The sequence below is a fragment of the Passer domesticus genome, chromosome 5 (genome assembly GCF_036417665.1).
Source record: "Passer domesticus isolate bPasDom1 chromosome 5, bPasDom1.hap1, whole genome shotgun sequence".
Classification (NCBI taxonomy): Eukaryota; Metazoa; Chordata; class Aves; order Passeriformes; family Passeridae; genus Passer; species Passer domesticus.
In genome coordinates this window covers 78,933,106-78,954,403 of record NC_087478.1, presented here as the reverse complement: position 1 = coordinate 78,954,403, position 21,298 = coordinate 78,933,106, and the positions used below count along the sequence as shown (strand labels likewise).

The 21,298-nt window shown below is 41.7% G+C and overlaps 2 protein-coding genes across 13 annotated transcripts in view; one reads left to right on the top strand and one right to left on the bottom strand.

Annotated features, from left to right (window-relative positions):
• Positions 1–238: 238 nt before the first annotated feature.
• On the top strand, positions 239–8,091 carry LOC135301102 (aldo-keto reductase family 1 member B10-like). Its single transcript, XM_064421347.1, has 10 exons — positions 239–377; positions 1,020–1,187; positions 2,197–2,313; positions 2,981–3,058; positions 3,519–3,641; positions 4,854–4,960; positions 5,170–5,251; positions 6,251–6,334; positions 7,170–7,252; positions 7,600–8,091. Exons 1-10 carry the CDS (start codon positions 309–311, stop codon positions 7,640–7,642), a joined length of 954 nt encoding a protein of 317 aa, XP_064277417.1. The 5' UTR covers positions 239–308; the 3' UTR covers positions 7,643–8,091.
• A 633-nt stretch (positions 8,092–8,724) lies between these two features.
• Positions 8,725–21,298, bottom strand: part of CALD1 (caldesmon 1) — a 211,457-nt gene continuing 198,883 nt past the window's right edge. For 10 of the 12 annotated variants that reach the window (XM_064421336.1, XM_064421338.1, XM_064421342.1 and 7 more), the window contains 7 exons: positions 16,934–16,977; positions 16,760–16,838; positions 15,323–15,448; positions 14,260–14,355; positions 11,772–11,852; positions 11,497–11,530; positions 8,725–10,412 (listed from right to left, as the gene is read on the bottom strand). In XM_064421336.1, the coding sequence (XP_064277406.1) occupies positions 10,381–10,412; positions 11,497–11,530; positions 11,772–11,852; positions 14,260–14,355; positions 15,323–15,448; positions 16,760–16,838; positions 16,934–16,977 (492 nt within the window). In that variant the 3' untranslated portion in view covers positions 8,725–10,380. Of the gene's footprint in view, positions 10,413–11,496; positions 11,531–11,771; positions 11,853–13,305; positions 13,397–14,259; positions 14,356–15,322; positions 15,449–16,759; positions 16,839–16,933; positions 16,978–21,298 lie in introns of those variants that run through there. The other 2 variants (XM_064421343.1, XR_010362826.1) reach the window with 2 other exon arrangements.

The following is a 21,298-nucleotide window of genomic DNA, read 5'->3' as shown; positions in this document are numbered from 1 at the left end:
CCTTCACACAGACTGATGGTCCAGCAGGGAGCCCATCCCTCTGCAAACACAGGGAATGCAGAAGAAATGAGCTAAAAGGTAAGGTCCACGTTCCCTTTTAATGAATTCCTCTCTGAACAACAGACGAGCCTAACATTTTTGAGCAAAAACATGAAAAATTCAGTCCATTTGCCACCACTGGAGAAAATCCTGCAATGGGCTGACGGGCATCTCGTGGGTGCCGGCGGTGACGGGGAGGGGCGAGGCGGGGCCGGCTCCGAGCCTTATAGCGGCCCCGAGCGACGGACGGACAGACGGACAGCGGCAGCATGGCCATCCCCTGCGTGGAGCTCAGCAACAAGATGAAGATACCCGCCCTGGGGCTGGGCACCTGGCAGGTAGGGAGGGTGGGGATGCGGGGGGAGATGCCGGGATGAGAATTAAGTTAAAAACGAGAGAATAGAGAGGGAAGCGCTCCCTCTAACCGCGGGATCCGTGCCCTGCGCGGGCGGGATGGCGGCGCTTGTGTAACCGGGCGGGATGCCAGGCGCGGGGGGAGCAGCAGGCAAGGGGGAAAAGGCAAAAAAACATATAAATTAGGGGTCGTGGAAGGTGGAAGGAGGCACAGAGTAAAAGAGGGGAAGCGAAAGAATCGGGCCGAAAAGAGCGAGTGGCAGCGGCGAGCAGCGCCGGGATGGGGTCGCGGTCTGGGGGGGTCTGGGTACCCCGCCCTGGCGGGGAGGATTTGGGGAAGGTGAAGTGGCGAAACTGCTTGGGCAACCTAGGGAGCAAAGAGGGGAAATGGCAGAGGAGGTTGCGCTGCTGGCAGCGGCAGAGTTGGTTTTTCTTGCAGAAACAAACTCCTTTCTGCTCCGTGCAGAAACGCCGCTGCGCCTGGAAACTCCGCCGGGTTCCAATTAAACACAGGTGATGAGCAAACTCCAGGAGCAGCTGGAAAAGGGGACTGAGGAGCTGTCACAGCACTGAGACCTGCCAGGGGGACATGGCAGAGCTCATGGCTGGCTTCTGTCTGCTTTCAGGCTCCTCCAGGAAAGGTGGAAGAGGTGGTGAAGTTTGCCATTGATGCTGGCTACCGCCACTTCGACTGTGCCTACTTCTACCAGAATGAACATGAGATAGGGAACGCGGTCCAGCAGAAGATCAAGGAGGGAGCTGTGAAACGGGAGGACCTCTTCATTGTCACCAAGGTACAAGGGTGCAAGATTATTTGGGCACTTAGCTTTTCTTGCAGAGAAACCCTTGTTGGACCCGTAAAGTAACACAGGGACCTATTCCCTTCTCTGACATTCACTTCATGGTTTTCTTGTTGTGTCTTAAAAGTCCCATCCTGTATTTACAATTTGGACTCAGCTTTATCAGGTACTGCTGACAACTTAGGAAAGATATCACAGATATTGCTGATCTAATAATTTCCTGGCATTGATTAAGTCAGTTGTACCAGATGTTCATTTGGATGCACCCAAGATAAGGGGGAAAAAAAAAAAAAAAGGCAAGAGAGTTGTCTGGACTCATCAGTGCTAAGCAAGACATTTGAAAACTCTGTCATGTACAAATGGTAATCCTGAAAAGGTACAGAAATCAAAGCATTTTATAGGTGTTTTCTTTACTCCTTATTTCATCCACTTGTCCCAGACGTGCTCCTTAACAAAAAGGAGCTAATAAGTTTGGGGGTTTTCACCAGCAAAACCAGAAATCTTTGACATTAACTAAGATTCCCCACATTAAACTTTTTTTTTTTGTTAAAGAACATTGCTCTTTTAATAATACTTGTTCTTCTATTTAAACAACTTGAATTTTAATTTCAAAAATGAAGTAAAATTGACAACCGTTCCCCACGTGGACAGTTAAAAGGGACAGAAATAAGGTATCTATGGCCCAATAAGGCTCAATAGTCAAAATTTAGGCTGAAAAAAATAATTGTAACACTAACAGCTTTGCTGTGTCAGATGCACTTGCCAGATGGTTACATTTATACCTGAGAATACCTTCTCACAAGTGGGAATCCTGACTCCACCTCCAGGACTGTTGGCTCTGTGGTATGTTTGTCCTGCCTTAACAGTGAAATGTTGCCTCCTCATCTTCAGCATGCACTGACTTCAGTGGGGAGGGAGTTTTCCTCCAAGTGAGAAGCTTCTGTCCCCTGGCCCGCCCTGTGGGAGCTGTGAAGTGACAGTGGGGCTTGTTCTCTCCCCACAGCTGTGGAACACGTTCCATGAGAAGCACCTGGTCAAGGTAGGATTCAAGAAGAGCCTTGCTGCACTCCAGCTGGACTACCTGGACCTCTACCTGATGCACTTCCCCATGGGATTCAAGGTAGTTCTGCTCTCCACACCTTTCCTCCTTACGACACACTGCATCCTCTAACCTTTGCTGTGGCCATCTTCATCACACAGCTGGGATACAGGGTTCATTTGGCTCTTCCCTGATCCCCGTGGCAGCAAAAATTTGGTCACTAAAGCAGTGGTGTGTTTTAGCACAGGGGTCTGGCTTTTGATGCCTTTTGGAAGGAGATGGAGGTGTGAGACCCCTGGGTCTTCTGGGAACCAGCACAGGATGGTGGTTACAGCATGGACATCTAGGTTTTTGGGGATGTTGGCTTGGCCTAAGTAACCACCAGTGAAAAATGAAGCATAGCACAGAGGGAATGTGTTTCTTCCCCCTGTCTACATCTGTGTAAAATAAATAAGAAACTAGAATAAAGGGGCCGTGGAGTGTCTGTTCCCTCCTCTCCAGGTCTGCCAAAGTTACGTAATTATTATAATCCCCACACTCCTTGCATGCAGGGACTGATTTTGCTAAATATGGCCCTCGTCCAAAAGAGAATACTAATGGACAAGCATCATTTTTAGTTATGCAAGATGTTTGAACAACCTGCTAACTTGCTGCCTGTAAATGCAGTCCAAAGTGCTGACACACTGTGGGAAATTCAACACTTAAAACACTTTAAAAAGTCTGTGTATTATCTGCCTTGATTTGACAGGCTGGTGAGGAGCTGCATCCTCTGGATGACAAGGGTCACAGTATTCCCAGTGACACAGATTTTCTGGACACATGGGAGGTAAGTCAATAGCTGCTCTTCAGAGAAAGTATCAGCTCTAAAGATGGAGCAGAGATCTGTGTGCAAAATGAAATTGAGGGATATGTTTGACTATGAAGTACAGCCACACAAAATCATATTTCAGCCTGTTTGTATCTCTCGTTTTGGGGAGCAAGAAGGGGATGGTTTTAGTAAGGCTAAAGGGAAGGAATCTACCAGCACTGTAGTTAGTGTTTCTAAAATACGTGGATACACATAATGGTAGAACCAACCCTTCAGATTAATCTAGATGTGGCTGTTAATTTACTGGGTGTTCATACAGTTAGGATTCTATTTTCTTTCATGAACTGAGATAGTTTTATGTAATCTAATCTAGCCTGAGTTGTTTGTTCATTTGCCACAAGCTTGAGGGAAATAAAACAATGTAGTTTGACAGTAATACCACCAACTCACACCCACCTTGGTTGTCCTTACTCATTAGGCCATGGAGGAGCTGGTGGATGCTGGCCTGGTAAAAGCCATTGGTGTGTCCAATTTTAACCATGAGCAGATTGAAAGGATCTTGAACAAGCCAGGACTGAAGCACAAGCCTGTAATGAACCAGGTGAGAATTTTGTTTCCCTTCCTCAGCTAACCTTGCAGTCTGGAATCATAGAATGGATTAGGATTGGAATCATAGAATGAGTTAGGATTGGAATCCATACTTTAAGGATTGTTTAGATCCCCTTTCCATGAGGCTGGAACCTTCCATTTAGAAGTATTTCTAAATATATTTAATATGTGTGTGTATATACATAATCAGAGTATACCTAAATTCATATAACATATAATATGCATGTTCTATATAAATAATATATAATCTATATTTAGAGTAATCTTAAATATATTCAGCAAAATCCTCACTGGGAATTTCTGCACCAACATGGGACTATATTGCACAGCACTTACTCATTTTTCAACATAAAATAAACCACTCAGCTTCATTATACAAAGGAGGTTGAAGAGTACAATTACATAACAAATTCTCACCACATACCTCATGAATGTAATCACAGGACAGCAGCAGCTTAAGGACCTTCTGATTTTCTTCCACATGCAACTTTTTGCACGCAGCCAAGGGTGCTGAATGCCCATCTCTTCCAGATGGGGAGTATCCAGGGAAATCCCCACACTAGCTCAGGTGAAAGTTAACTACTGTACACGTTTTTCATGTCGCCATGCCTGGTAGAGAAGTGTTCAGAGACAGCTGGGTATGTGCACAGGACCATGTGAAGGGCACAGACACAGCCCTGTGCTCACGCCATGGCTTGTGGCAGCTGAGCAGCATCCCCGTGGAGCTCCTGTTGCTTTCAGGATGTCTTACCCAAACATCTACTTGCAACATCAACTTGCTTGCTTAGGTTAGCTCAGATCATCTCCCCAAGCTCCTTCAGGAGTGAAAGAGGCTTCTTGAGGCAAGGAGAGGTTGGGTGCATCAGAGCAGAAAGTAAACTTGAGGCATTCAGAGCTGCCCCTCTGACAATGCAATCCTGCCCTGCAGTAGCCCAGGAAGGCTCATTTACCACATTCCACACAGATAACGCTTCCACTCTTCTCATCTATTTTTTGCTTTCTGTGGGTAATATGTAGCATGAGAAAGCTCTGTTCTCTGGTAGGCCCCTAGATACTGCTGTGACATTAACAATTTTTTCATAAAATAGATTTGAATCATGACACTGGAAGTCACGTTTTCTTTGACCCAAGAGGATTTAAAATGTAATGCTCTGCAGCTCAGCAAAGTCTGCCTCTTTCATCAGCCATCTTTCTGTGCCTGCAGGTGGAATGTCATCCATACCTGACCCAGGAGAAGCTGGTCAAGTACTGCAAATCCAAAGGGCTGGCTGTGACTGCATACAGCCCCCTGGGCTCTCCTAACCGCCCGTGGTAAGAGAGCACTGCAGCCTTTCTGCACACAAAACACTGCAGTTGAACTAGGAAGATTATTATTATTATTAATTATTTTAAAATTAGGTAAATGATACAGTTAAAACAAGAAAAGTTCTGTTGTCTTGATGCAGATTGTGTCACATGATGTAAAGCTCCTACAGCAAAGCCATCACCTTTCTACTGCCACCCTTTCTGTTTTTTAACAGGGCTAAGCCAGGGGAACCCACACTTATGGATGACCCCAAGATTAAAGACATTGCAGCTAGACATAATAAAAGCCCTGCCCAGGTAAGCTGCCAGAGCAAAACATTCCTCCTCCTCCACAGATGTCTTACAGACCGGTAAGAATAAGAAAGCAGCATCCTAGCAGATGCTACTTTCTCTAGAGATACATTACAATGTGACTGAACTTGACTCTTAATTTGTCCAAGTTCTTGACTCTCCATTCTACCCAAGTTCTTAACAGCATTCATAAACATTATCAGCTATTTTCAAGGAGGTCTTGAGTGCCAGGTTTTGGGTTGGATGATCAGCAATGGTACATGCTTACCTCAGGTGTTCACCTTCCTAAATTTTTATTCCTTTTTCCAGTTAAGTTATTGTTCAGAAGAGCCCTGCAATTTGGAGACATATTTGATTGCCTCCAGTCTGCTTGTGTTCACAAAGAATTATTGAAAGCTGCTTAATTATTTAAGGTTTCTTTTTCTCTATTAGTTCGTTAGTCACACAAATTAGTTGTTGCCTGGGGTGTGCAGAACCTGCACTTGAAACAAAGCCACATGTTCACATGCAATCAAAGACAATCATATTTTAAGACAGGAGAGCAGGATGAAAACATTGTAGGCAACAGCTGGGGTTTTTGCGGGGAGGGAGCTTTTAAATCCTCTAAATACATTTTTCCTTTGATGGACTTCCAAAAGCTGAACCTTTGTGAGTACTTACCTGTGAGCCCAAAATAATCTGTACTGTAATTATGCTCATGGAGTGTGAGCACTCACCTAATTCAAGCCAGAGCATCATAATTTTTTTTCCCTTACAACAAAAACAAAACAAATCCTGCAAAAGCCACAATGTAGAAACAACATAGGCTTGAAAACAATTATGGTTTGCCAGTCTTCTGTCAAATACATGAGCGAATCCTGGCATATCAAACTCCTGTGTGCAAAGTGGTAGTCTTCCAAAAAGTGAAAAAGAAGTTGTCAAATAAAAGAAAAAAAAATCCACAACATGTGTTTGAATAGATTTCCTGGGACCTCAGTGTCCATGCTCCTCCTTGTTCTTTCCTAGGTCCTGATCCGCTTTCTGGTCCAAAGAGACATCATTGTCATTCCCAAGTCTGACAAGCCACACCGCGTTGAGGAGAACATGAAGGTGAAGTTCCCTTGGGAAATGCTGCTGCCTGGTTTTGTGCAGCATGGGCACCCATGGCCCCTCTGTGTTTCCAGGCAGCACCTGAGGCACTGGAAGGGGGATCCAGAAATTTGAAAATCTGGGGAAAGCATTTTGTGCCTGCTAGGAGAGAAATGGGTTACACCAGGCTGTCTGAGCTCTGCTGCTGCAGAAAGGGAGCCCCAGGTTTGGACTTGCCCTTGGGGAAAAGGTTAACAGGTCCTTAGGGTGTAAAGGAACAAGCTGAGAACAAACACCAGGCCTGTTAGAGTTTGTCTCACTGTGAGGCTGTGGCTCCCCTTGGCAGTGAAGTTCAGCTGGATGTTTGCTCATAAGGTGTGGCATCTTATACAATACCTCTTTCTTTCAATCCATGGTGAGAGGGTTTGGAGTTATTTTTCCTATGAACCCCTGGAAAGAACTCTTCAGATGATTACTTGTGAGGCAACTATTTGCAGTTGATACCCAGTGGCCCTCTCTCATAGCAGAAAATTTACCTCCAGTTCCAGTATTTGTGACGCATCCTGAGCACCTAAACCCTCTGTGAGAATTACAACACAAAGTGCAGTGGTGTTGGGATTCAGCCACCCAGAAATTTAAGACCTTGCTATGAACAGCACCTCAGAAACAAAAGGACTGTCTTGATGACTTCAAGGGTTCTTATTTGCCTCAGAAATAAGAGGATTGCTTAACTGTGCTTAATGCATTCCTACCTCAAGTCCTAAGTGCATGAAGCACACTTAGCAGCTAACTACTCACAAAACTCAAACCTAACTAAAAAGAGCCTTTTTTTTTTTCTTTTCTCTTTCCCTGTTAGGTGTTTGACTTTGAACTGTCCAAAAAGGAGATGGATGTCATCCTCAGCTTTAACAGGAACTGGAGGGCAGTTCCAGTGACCCAGTACGTTCCTTATTATCCTTACTATCTATTCATCCTATTTCTGTCTGTATTTTCACTCCCCCCAACTTGAAAACATACATGACCTGAACCAAAACTTTAAACTTGAATGAGGCATGTCCTGGATCTTCAGGAGAGAGGTTCATTTGGAGTGTTCCCTCCAGCATATTGCTGTTCCAGGGGCTTTCTCCAGGCCTGTGTCCAGTTCAATGACAGCTGCAGAACCTGAGTACCCTGGCAGGAGGGGAGGGAGGCTGCAACAGGGAAATGCTGCTCAGGATACTTTCTGCACTGTTTGAACAACAGGAGCTTTTTCCTTTTCTTGAATAACAAAATCTTTCTCTTTTCAGAGCTGTCAACCACAAGGACTACCCATTCAAAGCAGAGTATTAAATGCAGGACCTCCATTTAACTCCTTCCAGATTAGATGTGCTCTGCAGCTTGATCTTCATTTCTTCTTCTGTACTTGATAATCATTATGAGCAGCTATTTTTTCCTGTTTTAAGGAGGAGACCACTAACTGATATAACAATGCAGCAATAAGGGTGCGGTTTTTGTAAAGGTGCTTAGCAGAAATCTGGTTTTAATTAGTAAAAAGACAATGTCTTTTCCTTTCCTTTCCTTTTTATCTGGTCTTTCTTAATTAGAGACATGCTTAACAAAAAAAACAGGGACTTACATGGAGTTTTTTATATGTTACTTCCAGTGTGGTCAGTCATACTGGCTCATGAGTCACTGTCAAAAAATGCTCTAATTACATTGCTTTTTATATATTTGTGATTTTCATAGTGTATTTCTAAAGCTCTAAAATTTTATATGAATAAAGTTTATTAACCACAAAAGTTGATCAGTGTAGTCCTTAAAAAAATTTTATATAGTTTTTCTGAAGTCTGGGGTTTTACAAATTTTAATACAGATAGAAATAAGTTTCTAATTTCTGTGTGAGGACAGGACATACAGATCACTTTGTGGCTTATTCTTCAAAACAGGATTTAGCTCTAGATAGGACCTAAAGAACAAAGCTGTAACTTCCTCTGAACACCCAGAAACTGAACTCCTGTGTGATTTGTAGGGAAAGTCAAAGGCAGCATCACGGAAGGAATAAGTCAGAGTAAAACCCAGGCAGCTGAACATCAGGGCTGACTCCAACATCAGACTGGGAGGCTCAAACGTAAACTTAGATTTTGCAGCTCTGCTGGCAGCACCCAGAATATTACACTCAGACAGGGGCTGGCTTTATCTAAGGAAAGCATGGAAAAAACTTCTTCAAAATCACCAAAGCAAATCCTGGGACAGCTTCTCAGTTAATTGCTCTAAAATATTTTCAGACAGATTTTGCTAGGCCAAAGCCAAGCTGGTTTGTGGCATCAGGAGGGACATCCTTAGGGGTTCTTCACCTTATCTCACGAGGACTTAGCAGAATTCCTATCCCACTTACAACCACTGGTCCATTCCTGCTCATTAACAAACAGGGCTGCTGCTGGAAATATCCCATTTATTGCAGATGCAGTTTCAGAATACATCGTTTGAACAAATTGTTTTTATTGCAGCCATCAGATGTATTTGAAAGACTCAGAGGAGCATTTACAAAACCCCCAAACAAAAACCACGACAACTCACAGACAGTGTCAGGCACAGCTTCACCCCCTACAGATAACTCTGTGCATCTCTGCATGTAAACAAGATGTCTCAGCCAAGCAGGGGAGCACAGCTTTGGGTTGAAATAGAACCTTTAGGAAGAAGCCAGATGCTGTAAGACATGGAAGTGGTGACAAGGGAGGTCCTGGGGGTTCTGGTGCACAACAAAGCTGTTAACAATGTGCTCAGGGACTACCTGAGTTGCTCAGTTTATGCCACCCATACACTGTAGGATGCAAATGCCAAACTGTAGGGCATGTAAATCCAAACCAAGCTGACGTCTCAAAGCCATGTGTTTACTATATACAAATGAAAACGTCTGTAAATAAGATATTCAGGGGAGAGAGGTAAAAAGAAGCATCACAAAGACAGAGGTTTACTTCATTTTTGGTGGACCTGGTGTAGGGCACTGATGGATGGCAAGATATAGTGTACAGTCATTTGAAACAAGCTCCAACTCTGCTTACATTTTTTTCTTTTTAATTATGGTAGTTTTATATAAATTAAACTACAACGTTTTATACAAGTGACCTATTTTTGACCCTCTATACCCTTACCTTTTCCTCTTTTAAAAACTATACTTTCTTTTTAATTACCCATTACTGGGCAACTGACATTTAAATTTTTTTATACTTATCTCACCATACCTCTAATGACAATTATGAAATCTTACTATAGAAAAGTGTGTGATTTTGTCTTTATTTTTTTTTAAGCTGTGATATTGGCTAATTATGTATGTTTATTGCTAAATATAATACTCTAGCACATATTAAAGCATTCTACCATTAGTAGTGCCTTTAGGCTAAACTTTGTAAAGCTATGTGTGTATATATATTCTAGACTGCATTCAATTACTAGTCACTAACAACAAAAAGAAATATCAGTACCGCTGTCAGCTAACATAATCATCCAAATTTAGGTATTAACTTAAACTAGAATGGAAAAATTGATACTTAAAAAAAGTATAAAACAAAAAAAAAAATTAAAACACGTTATTGATGCAGTATTTCTCATGACATGGGCAACTTACAGAAAATATTACATTGTCAACTAAAGATATTTCTTCCATGCCTTAGTCTAAAGTGCAGAAAGAAAAAGACTTCTGTATTACAAAAGTAACCATTGGTTTTATAGGTTTACTGCACACCTTTCCCAAGCAACTTCACTTTACATGTGTTTTGGGTTGACCTCTAATGCCAGCTGAAATCACTGTTCAGATACATATTTATGACTTTCAGTAGGAGAGTATATATTTCACAGCATGGGTTTCTTTAGGAATAAAGGCTCTTGTGCAAAGGCAGTACTATTCTGATGAATGTCTAGACTGATTATTAAATACAGTGCTAATATACATGGTTTTAACTGGGATAATGCAAAAAAAAAAAAAAAAAAGACATTTTGGTAAATAAACATAAATATAAAAAGAACAATTTAGCACTTTTTCCTTATTTTTTTTCCCCCAAACTGATTGGTCCAGCGTCTCTAGTGGCCTTCTACGGTTCTTTCTCACATTGTCTCAAACCTGCTGAGAAAGAGACACATTAAATATGGCTTGAAACAACCCAAACACATCTCTAGCACAGAAAAGGCACAGCCCTCTAGGTCAAGATGTAAGAAGGCAGCACACGAGCTGGGTGCTGCTCTGCTCCTCTACTGGGGGTGCTCTGAGTGGGTCCCCAGAGGGACAAAAATCAGAATTTCAGCCTCTGAGGGGAGGCTCAGCAGTGTCCAAACTCCTCTGCTGGGACTGCTCCTGTGGCTGGAGAACACCTTCCATGGTGCTCTCACCCTGAGCCAGCCCAAAAACCCCTCTCCTGACACTTTGGTTTGAAAAAGGACAAGAGGAGCAAAACAATTCTGCTTTGCACGGCTCTCAACCAAAAAGAAAAGTTCACAGGCACACCATACCTCTGGATTTACATAAAACCACTAAAAATGGGTGGGCACACATTCAAGTGTAGAAAACCAAGAATTTTTCTCGATTTGATCACTTCAGTCTTAGCAAAGAATCAAGGGATGTTGCAAAGCATCCTTAAAGCTATTAAACTGATCAATGAACTTCCATTCTTCCCCACTGGTTCTTAGCCATACAAGTAGTTTAGTTTGCTTTATTTGGGGTGCTTTAGGTTAAAATAAAAATAAAAAGCTAAGAGGTCTATTTTGCTGATTTCTTTCTGTAAAACTAGGTCGTGTTTCACCAGCCAGTGGTTTCAAAATGACAATAGCATAACTATTTTTGCCCTGAAAAGACACCAATGCACAGCTCCAGCAAAAGCAATTTCTCAGCCATTCATGTTTCAATGATATTTTAATGGAGTTTTGAAAGGCAAAGGTAAAAAGGGGTTTCTGCATCAACAAGAACAGCTGCAGAATTTTAAAACACAGGTGCAGCTATGCAAAAATGTGGCAATATTTCTGTATAATAATAGGTATTACAATGTTTGCATTATATTATTATATGTATATCATCAAATATTGTATGTATTATTTTATTAAATATACGTATAATAGTGTATGTTAACAATATATGCATAACATGATTATATTATAAATATGTAATAATATGTATTAAATTATAGAAAAAGGTGCAATATTATGGCATTACTTACCATTAGTCTCTGATTTCTTTCCCGTAGCTGATACCTGTTTGAAAAAGCAACAACACATAATTAAAATCCCATATAGGAGAAAATTGCTATTTCTAACAAGAAAAAAAAAAACAAACCAAAAACCAACAGATGTCCACACATAACACAGCTCAGCCAAACAGGAATATAAAAGAGATACACTGCTTTCTGAACCTCATTGTTCTTTCTTTTATAGCTAAAAAGGTGGGTTAGTAACAGAATATTATCCTGTAAACTCTGCCCAGAAGTGTTCTTACCTTAGAAGCAGCAGCTGGCTTCTCCACTGACTGCTTCTCCCAGAGATTACGTTTGCCAGATACATCTCCTGGTCTTAAATCCTGCATTTTTAATGGCAGAGAACAGAAACCAACATGAGTTCAGGTTTATTTTCACTTGTGAAAGAAAAAGTTACAATACAACTTCCTCACAAGAGAAATTGAGGAACATCCACCAGCGGTAAATATTACATTTTCTATCAGTTATAAAAATTATATTTCACAAAATAACTCCACACATATCCATGTTTTGAGACAAAAACCAATCCTGTTGCATCAATTTCATATGGCACAGACTGGTCTTAACTCAGTATGTTCAACTTAGGAAGTGTAGTGAAAAGTCATTGCACCCTCAGATTTAAAAAAAACAAATTAAAAATCCAATTTTTGCAGAAAAAAAAACCCACATTTTTTCAGGGGAGTATTTCTGCTAGGGAGGAATTCAAAAGTAGCTTTTTTGGTGATTTTAGATCAAAATAAAAATATTTTCTTTTAAAAAATATGTGAAAAACAGAGTTGGAGTTTTCATACAACAGAAGAGCAGATCCTGCTCTACATCCTTAAATACAGATTTCAGAACTTATCACTGTAGCCCTTCATATCCATTTAAATTTCCATTGCATCCTTTGCAACCTTAGGATGTGCCAATCACTAATTCGATAGAAAAAAAGCAACAACAACAAAAAAACAACCCAAAAAACAGATGAGGTAAAGTGAATAAAGAATCTCTGAAAATGAGAGTATTATTGAGACTTTAATCAAAACTCCATATAATTGTCAATTAGCTTCTTGGGGAAAAGGAGGGCTGCAAATGAAAATGGCATCTGCTGGGCAGCTGGATTGATATCCACCTCTGTGCTTGGCAAACAAGAGACTCAAACAATTTTGGACATAAGTACTCTCCTTTTCAGGAAGAATTCAAGTCCTGCATGACTTCCAGGATTTTGTACTGGAAGATCTGTAGGGAGGTAAGTTTTCTGCAAGTGAGAATTTCTACCTGTGAAATGCTCAGTGATGAATGGAAATGAGATTCCTGCAAGGGGTATTTGTACCCAGCAGAGACCCTCTAGAACTGATCACAATTTGCAGCCACACAGGGTTGCTGATGATTAAAACTCGAAGCCAATTTTGCTCTTTAAAAAGGCAGCTCAGAAGCAAGAGAGGAAGGAAGAAAGCAATTTTGACCTTATCATAAAGCCATTTGCAGGGGACATCATCACAAATTCATTTCCATAGTCCTGAAATAACTTGGGATCTGTGACTTCAGTTCACTGTAAAACTGAAATCTTTCCTCTGCCTTGAATTCAATATTCTTCCAAAACCCACAAAAATTTTGATGGTCACAAAAACTTTGAACATTTCTTTACTTCAGTGGAATGTGATGTGGGTGAGAAGTTATTTGCTTAAATAAGAAATTCTACCCTTCCTTTTGATTAATCCTGACCAAAAAAAAAAAAACCAAAACACACATTATAGATGTATATAAACCTTCATAGTCAATTATAAAAAGGTTTACCTGACCAACTTAGCAAACAGACCCCCAAAGAAGAAGAATAGGAGGAGGGCACGTTCCTTCAAGCAGAGACATTGAAAGAAGAAAGAACAATCTATTGAGAAAGAGGGAAATTAAGACATAGATAGAAACAGCTGGCTGAGGGAAAAACAAGAGATTAGTTTTACATTGTCTAAAAGATGCAACTTAAAAGAAAAGAGAGAAAAATCTGGAGGCAGATTCCGTAGTGGACAATGCTGCAAATTTCAAACTCCTCTTTAGGACAAACAGGAGTGTGAAATGAGAAAGTGTTTTTCAGGCTGCACTTTTCATAAAGGGCAGGTGAACTGGCAGAAAAACACTGCACAAAGATACAGGAAGAAATCAGTTCTTTAACAAAATCCTGAAGTTAAATCATTAACATCACAAACAATTCTCCGGTATGGATATTTAGGTCCCTCATCCTTAACCTTCCCCACCCCACAGTTCCCTCTTCCTGCTGCTTCCCACATTCCCAGTTTATTACCTCAACAGCATTTTCTGCTCTGATCCTTGCTGAACTAATGGGCAGGCTAAAGGACCTTCATTAGGAGTTACATTTAGGCTCATAAAAAAATAAATTATTTCTGTTGTGTTTTAAAACATACTTGGAAGATTTTTACAGGGCAAGGGCCAAACTCCAAGTGTGTCCAAGTGTGCAATCTGGGCTCTGTGGCTGGTCATTTCTAAATTAATGGTAAGCCTTTCACAGGAGGTAAATTAAAGCCATGCTCTACCAGAGAAGTGCTTCTCTGAGCTTTAAGGTGAGAACTTCCCTGTTTCCTCTTCCCATTTTCTGACCACAAGGAGTCAGCAGCCAGAGGGGTGTGAGCTGCCCAGAGGACACAAAGCAGAGTTCCTCCAAAGGCTGGTGGAAGAAGCATCCCCTGCCCCAGGAGAGCCCACCTACTGAAGAGATGGTTGTTCAAGTTTACTTACAGAAGGTTTTGGAGCAGGGGATTTGTTGCCTTCTGGGGTCTTGGTCAACCACTCGTTGATACGACTGGAGACACCAACCTTCAGTCCAGCAGTTTCCTGCAAAATTATAAAATCCAATGAGCAGACTTTCAGAATGGCTTTTGATCTGTTTACCATGGCTTAGATTTAAAAGTAAAGCCAAGCCTGGGTTTAATACAGAGGTCATCACCGAGCCTATGGCTTGCTCAGAGATATCCTGTGTGCTCTGAAGGTCTTGTCCCTGTGAATTACACAGTGCTGCTGCCCTCTAGTTTTCAAAAATTATATACATGCACTGACAAAAACATCTCCACTTTACTACCACCCCAGTAATAAATGTCAAACATAGTCATGCTGCTTCTACCACAAGCTCAAACACCAAAAATCTTTAGCTTAATAGAAGAGACATCAATTCAAATCTACTTTTTTCCTCTTGTTAAACTACTTTTCTTTTTTCAAAATAACTACACAATAGAGAAGTGGCCTAAAATTTAAAACATTAAATCTTTAAAAAGCTAGAACAAATTAGTAAAAGTTAATTGCTATCTGTAACAACCCATTCAATCTATGGCTCATCTTTTTGTCTATGATAAATGCCCAGCAACTCGCATCAATTTTTAGAAAGAAAATGTTGCCTTAAGGATTTACACAGAAAAGACAAAGATCTCACAAATACTTCTATGAAATATCTAAAAAAAATCATAACTATCCTGCCTATTCAAAGCTCTTCTGCTCTCCAAAAGAATTTTGCCCTACTCCAAGAATTTCTTTGTACTCTGCTTGAATGGCCCAGATATATTTTTCTAAGATATCTGATGTGGCTCTGGAATGTCTCATAACTGAGCTCAGTAGGTCACTAAATTCTTCCATTACACTCAATATTGCAGCCACACCATCTTGTGGCTTTCTGATGCCTTCAGGATCCTTTGGGATATTCTTCACCAGTGACGCCAACAGGAGCAGGCAGGCTTACTCCCAGGAGCACGAATGCAAGGTCAGGTCCTGAGCACAATTCTTTATAATCACTAGGATAATTAACACATACCTTATTTGGTGTTCCTGTCCCAGAAGGCGATGAGAAATTCCCTTTCTCCCACATGCTCTTGATATTGCGGACGCCCTCGGCTGGAACGTGAAGGTCGGAAGCTTTAGGCCTTGAAGCCTTTGTGCCCTGGGGAAAAATTGGGGCCAGTTGGTGTTTGGCACTGAGAGCTGGATTTGCAGGGTGGTCTGGCTCTGGGGAATGCAGCACTACTGTGTGGCTCTAGCGATGATCATGCCAAGATGAGAAGGAGTACCCAGCTCAAGAGGTGCCACTGAGACTCTCTCCCCTTCTCAATTTGCAGTTGCACCTTGATACAACCAGCTGTGGAAGTGGCACTCCCTTATTTTTGTGTTTATTCCCTTTCTAAAACCCATGGCAAACCTTAGCTCTGCGCACAAGGGTTTAAAATCTTAGCTTATGCCTGGCTCCTGGAAGCCTGAGCTAGGGAAGTCCCTTTGCAGAGGCAGGGGAAAGGCTGGTCTGTCGTTCAGCATCAGACTGCTCCATCTGCCCCAGACAACTGAACCTCAGCATTCCAGGGGTAAATCTCAGCAATTGCATCATGCTTGAAACAAGGGGTTCTTTCGAAGGGTGGTTAATTGGGTGGGAGTTTTTGGGTGGTTTTTTTGGGGAAAATGTGTCTTTTGCGTGGTTACTAAAAACACCAGGCCAAATTTGTCCTCTTTCTTCTGTTCAAAATTCTTGCACATTTTACATATTATAGATTGGATAACAATAAGAACCTGTAGGAGTGATGCTTTGCCTCTCTAATTGCAAAGCAAGGCAGATTTGGCAACTTGTGGACAAGTCAGAAACTCAGCAAAGGAAATATTTCAAGTCAGATGGCAGCCGGATACAGTGTTATCAATTTCCTATTTTACCTTGGACTATGGACAGAAAAAGCCCTAAGTTCTGGCTCTTAGGCACAGCTGTCAAAATCACCTGGGGTCAAGGTCTGCATTTTAAAGTGATTTTGATTTCCCTTTTGTCACTGCTTGACTAGTTCTCTGCAGAGTGTCTTTGCCAAGGAATTTCACTGTGGGGTGGCAGCCAGCAGCACAGAGCCAGCTCCTTGTTCTCCTAAATAAGCTGCTAGGTCAACTCTGCTCAGGATGACCATCAGCTCTGTGCTGACAGGTCTCTCACAGCCAAGCAGAGGATGTGACAGTCACTCAAGGTGCTTTGAACCCTCCAAAGATATTACCAGCTCACAAAACAGTAAATTGCAGCATGAAAGGGAAGACCCGAATGTGAGGTTTTGTTTAGATGCATCTCTAGATGTTGGTAACAGATGTGCCCCAAGCACTTTGTTCTTGAAGTCACATTAAAGAAACGTTTGTGATCAAAAACCCCTGCAATTCTTGAACAGCAAAACAAAGGCTGATTAAAGGCCCCAAAGCCATTAGTAACTAGATCTATTTACTGGAATTAACTTACCCCAATTGCACTAGTGTATTGCTCAAGTTTACTGTCAATCTTTGAGACAACTGCTGTTGTCTGGGTGGGCTTCATTCCACTGTAGGAAGTAGGGGGAAAAAAAAAAGCAAGAATTATTATTCCCTCTACTTAAACACTGCTGTTTGAACTGAACTTACTGTTTCTTTGCTTTACCTCTTTTGAGCAGATTTGTTCAAAAATTCTGTCCGCTCCTCTATCTAGAAAAGAGAGGAACAAAAGATTTAAGTTTAAAGTTAATCAAGAGTCAGCCTGTGCAAGGCCAGCCTGAAATATCATTTTAAATGTCAAAAAAGTCAATCTGAAAGAGATGCATTCCAACAGAAATTTGACAGACACACACAAAGGTTTTATAGACAGGAGCCTGTTATGCTGCAGATTCATAAAAGTGGATATATTTTCTGCATGAATGTTTGCATCCTACACATTTCTTCAGTGCCTCGTACGTAACAAGAGAATAAATGAACAACACAGAAAGAAGAAAAGCGGAGAAGTTTAACTCAAGGAAGGGATTGATAGGCACAAAAATGTCATGTGTCATCCTCACATCTCCCACACAAGACCAAGTATATATCTCTTGAGAGAGACAGCAAATTTAATAAAATTTTTCTGAGCTGAGAGATCAGGTTTGGAACTCAGCCACAAAGCCTCCCTTACACATGTGTTTGAAGGACATGATCAATTTAAATTTGAGCTCAAAAAAAACCATCAGTGTAAACCCTGCTCATGTTCAGGCAGGGTCACTGCTGAATCAGTATCTACCAGCTGTTGTTATACAAGCTGTATGTGACATTTCATCATTATTTTCTACTCTGTAAATAAGAAAATATTGTGACGTCTCCAGAGAGGAAGACTCATTAAAGTCTCATATGGCTTCTGTCAAATCTCTCTGATTTGAGATACTCAATACTCAAATACTTTGAAAACAAAAAACTCCATCCCTGAATAAAGTTTTAAAACATTTCCCTTTGGGGGGTGGGGAGATGGGGACTGTGTGCATCTATTTGTATTCAGGGTCAAGAAATATTTTTATCAAACTAAATATTAAATAATAAATACTTTCATCAAACTTGCATCTAAAATGCAAGCCTTATCAACATTGCATTGTTCTACTTCTCATGCCAGGCTCTACAGTTTCACTGAGAATTAAAATGCATGCAAGCAGCTCCAGGGGATTGAAATGATTAATAATCAGCCTGGCTGGATTCCTGGGGATTCCCCAGTCTCTGCAGGGGCTCTCCATTTTCAATTTACTTTAACCGTGACTGCTCTGGCATTCGTGCCTTTAAAACAAGGCAATGACAGCCGTTCCTTTAAATGGTTCTCTTTAGCATCCAAGGCTTTCCCAGAACACCGAGTCCCACAGCAATCCCATCAAAGGGCATGCACAGTTTATTTCTCAAGCCCTTGCAAGCAGGCAGTTCACTCGAGTGCAGAATTTGCCAAAGGAGCTCACTGGAGGAGCTCCAGCTACCACCCAGCCAGCTCAAAGGCACCTCTGAAGCTCTAAAACATACATACAATTTACAGAGTCGTTTCCATCACCAGTTTTAGCTGCCAAAACACGAGCTAAAGGCAGTCCTGAGTGCAAAGAAGGGCTTTGCCAGGACAAATCCCCTGTTTCAGTGGAAGGATGTCACAAGGTGGCAGCAAAAGACCAGCAGGAGCTGGAGCCGCAGGAAAAGGGTACCGCTCTCACCCGGAGGAGGTACAGCTGGCAATGCCACAAAGCCAGCAGGTAAATGGTTCAAAAGTGACCAAACAGACCAGGGATGGTCACTTGAAACACATCACCTCGCTTCTGCTATGGTACAGTAGAAGTTTCCCCCAGTGCTGATTTCTGGGTCATAACCATCAATGCAGCAAAATGATGAATTATTCCAGCAAGAGCCTCCAGTTTATCCCCAGATAAACATCAGTGAAACCCTGGTGGGCAGCAAGGACAACATTATGGACTCTCTCAAAGAACCAGGACCAAAGGCAACTGCCTAATAATTAATTTACAGGATCTTCACACTCTTTTTATGTGCAGGCAGGAGAGATGCATCTGCACAGCAGGAAAACCAGGCTCGAGTGGGCACTGGTGGAAGAGGCGGGAATGAAGAGGAACATTTTTCTTGTGGTTGTAGTAAAAAGACAAAAGTGGGGTCGTTCTTTACCCACTGGTAACAAAGGTTTCTCGGAGCACCAGCTGTGGGATCAGGAAAAGGCCAGGGGCTGTTCAGAAGAGGAAAATGGAAAAGCAAAACCAGAAAATAAACAGGAAAGAGTTAGGAAGAAACCCTCAGAACTGAGCAAGGCCCTCTGACTGGGAAAGCAGGTGCCTTGCATGGAGGGATAAAATATCTTTGCACATTTATGTGAGGATTTATTCTAGAATAAATCCTCCAAAGATAGCAGAAGCAGACATTGAATACACCTAGAGCAAACAAACCTGTACACACATGTATTCAACATAGAAGTGAAACATTTAGACTGCATAGCAACACCTAAAGGTCATTTACCCACTGCACATCACACAAACTCCATGCAAAGAATTTAAAACATTTGACACATACAGTGAACAATATGACAAAATAGATCTGTAAAAGAAACAGGCAAACGAGGTGATTAACATAAAATTCAATATGTTTTCTCAGTTTTCAGGAAAGAAGAATAATCTTTTTACTGCATTCATCTTACCAGGATCTTGTTCAATAGCTTGGACTATATTTTGTGACTATGAGGTACTTTCAGAACACACACATACTCAAAAAAGTGAACCTGCCAGCCTCTAATTAAATTATGACCAGAAAAAATGAGTTAACACACAATATTAGACCATGACTTGGGAAAAAAAAAAACATTGGATATTCCCAGTAAAATCTGTTTCATATAAAGGTATTACATTGATTCATAGGAGTTTTAAACTGTGTATTGGATATTATGCAACAGCAACTTGTCAACTGACCTATCTTCAAAAGAAATATGTCAAGGAGGAAGTGGAATAAAAAACAAACACAGAAAACCCTGTATTTTAATTTTGCCTTATATCCAACATGTGGAAGGACCTAATGGAAATCCACTGGAGCAGTAGTTCCTTGGGAGAGGCTTCTTCTTATCCTCCCTGAGTGGCTCACACTGTCTCTTGCTTCATTAGGCACAGTTATGCTTTTTCCTGCTGTCAGCAGCACCTGAGCAGAGGGTGCCAATTTAGCTCAGTTTACCTACCAGACTCCAGTGCTGCCATCAGCATCAAAGATGGGGAAAGCAAATGTCACACATCCTGTTCTGACCCTTCTGTTTTCCCTCTGCCTCAAGAACAGCTGAACTAGGGAGAACTGATTGAGTGGAGTCTAATTCTTTCCAGTCACTGCCCCAGCTGTCAGGTACTGAGAGCAATAAAGAGATAGGACAAGACAGGTCCTTAAAGAAAAAAAAATAAGTTTCTGAAAAGTCCTGTCTTCTGGGTTAGCTGTCAGCAATGCCTTGCAGAGAGTGCTGGCTGCCACATCAGCCCCTGTTTCCCAGGAAATATTTTCTCCAAAGACAGGGATACCCCAGCCTCCAGCCATTGCTCCCTCCCCTGAACACCTAACTGCTTTTGCATTTCTCCAGTGGTGCTGTTCATCCCCAAGAGGACACTTAGTACTGTTCTCTCCCGATTAACCCAGAGAACAGAACACAAGGACTCAGTAACCTTCCTTTGCAAAGAAAACATGAGGAATGAACTTGCCTGAAAAGCAAAATGATCAAAGATTTTTCTGGAAATGTCATTCTTTGAATGCATCATGTTTTTCATTAACTAAATTAGGGAAAGGACAAGCTAGAGGCAGATGGGAGAGCAGCAGAGCTTGTTCCAGGCTTTGTCCTTATTTTAAAAAAATAGCAAGATACAGGACAGAGGTTGAACAGAAGTTTGGTACCACTGCAGCCCACAGGGTGTCCACCTAGCCCTGAGAAATCCAAACTGCTTCTGTCCCTGAGCTAGGGATGAACTTGGCCTGCATTTACTAGGCATGTTTTCTTTTCACTGTCCCCTCAGAAGGAACCAACCCTCGAGCTGTCACTGTGAGAACTCCACACTGGGGTAGCTCTGCTGAAGAGTTGTCTCAGGTTTGAGGGAAACGCTGTATTTACACTTTATTTAAAACAACAGGAGCTGTCAACACTGTGATTTCTAGAGCCCAGACTAGACAACCACAGCAGGTTTTCCCAAATACAAGCAGATTTGTATCTTTTGTCCATGTTCATGTATGCACATTTACATTTGGGCACCCATGAGCTGTGTCATACATGGAGAGGAGCTGCACATCTTTGTCTCTCAGTTCTGAGTCTGCAAGCCAAGCTAGTCCATGGCTGCCTGATGGACAGATGCAGCACCCATGGGATGGAAATGTGCCACACTGCTGCTCAGTTAAGCTCTCTTCTTTCCTTTGCTCTTGCAGTTCCCTTGGCAATCAGCAGACCCTACTTTCCTCACACTAGCCACTCCTATGAACTTCTTCTTCCCAAAAGCTTATCACATCAGGAAGGACAGGG

Bases quoted from the DNA above. Each gene is read 5' to 3' on its own strand.
- LOC135301102 (XM_064421347.1), top strand. From the start codon at position 309: ATGGCCATCCCCTGCGTGGAGCTCAGCAACAAGATGAAGATACCCGCC. The intron at 3,642-4,853 runs GTGAGAATTTTG...CTGTGCCTGCAG, and splicing joins ACAAGCCTGTAATGAACCAG to GTGGAATGTCATCCATACCT. The intron at 5,252-6,250 runs GTAAGCTGCCAG...GTTCTTTCCTAG, and splicing joins ATAATAAAAGCCCTGCCCAG to GTCCTGATCCGCTTTCTGGT.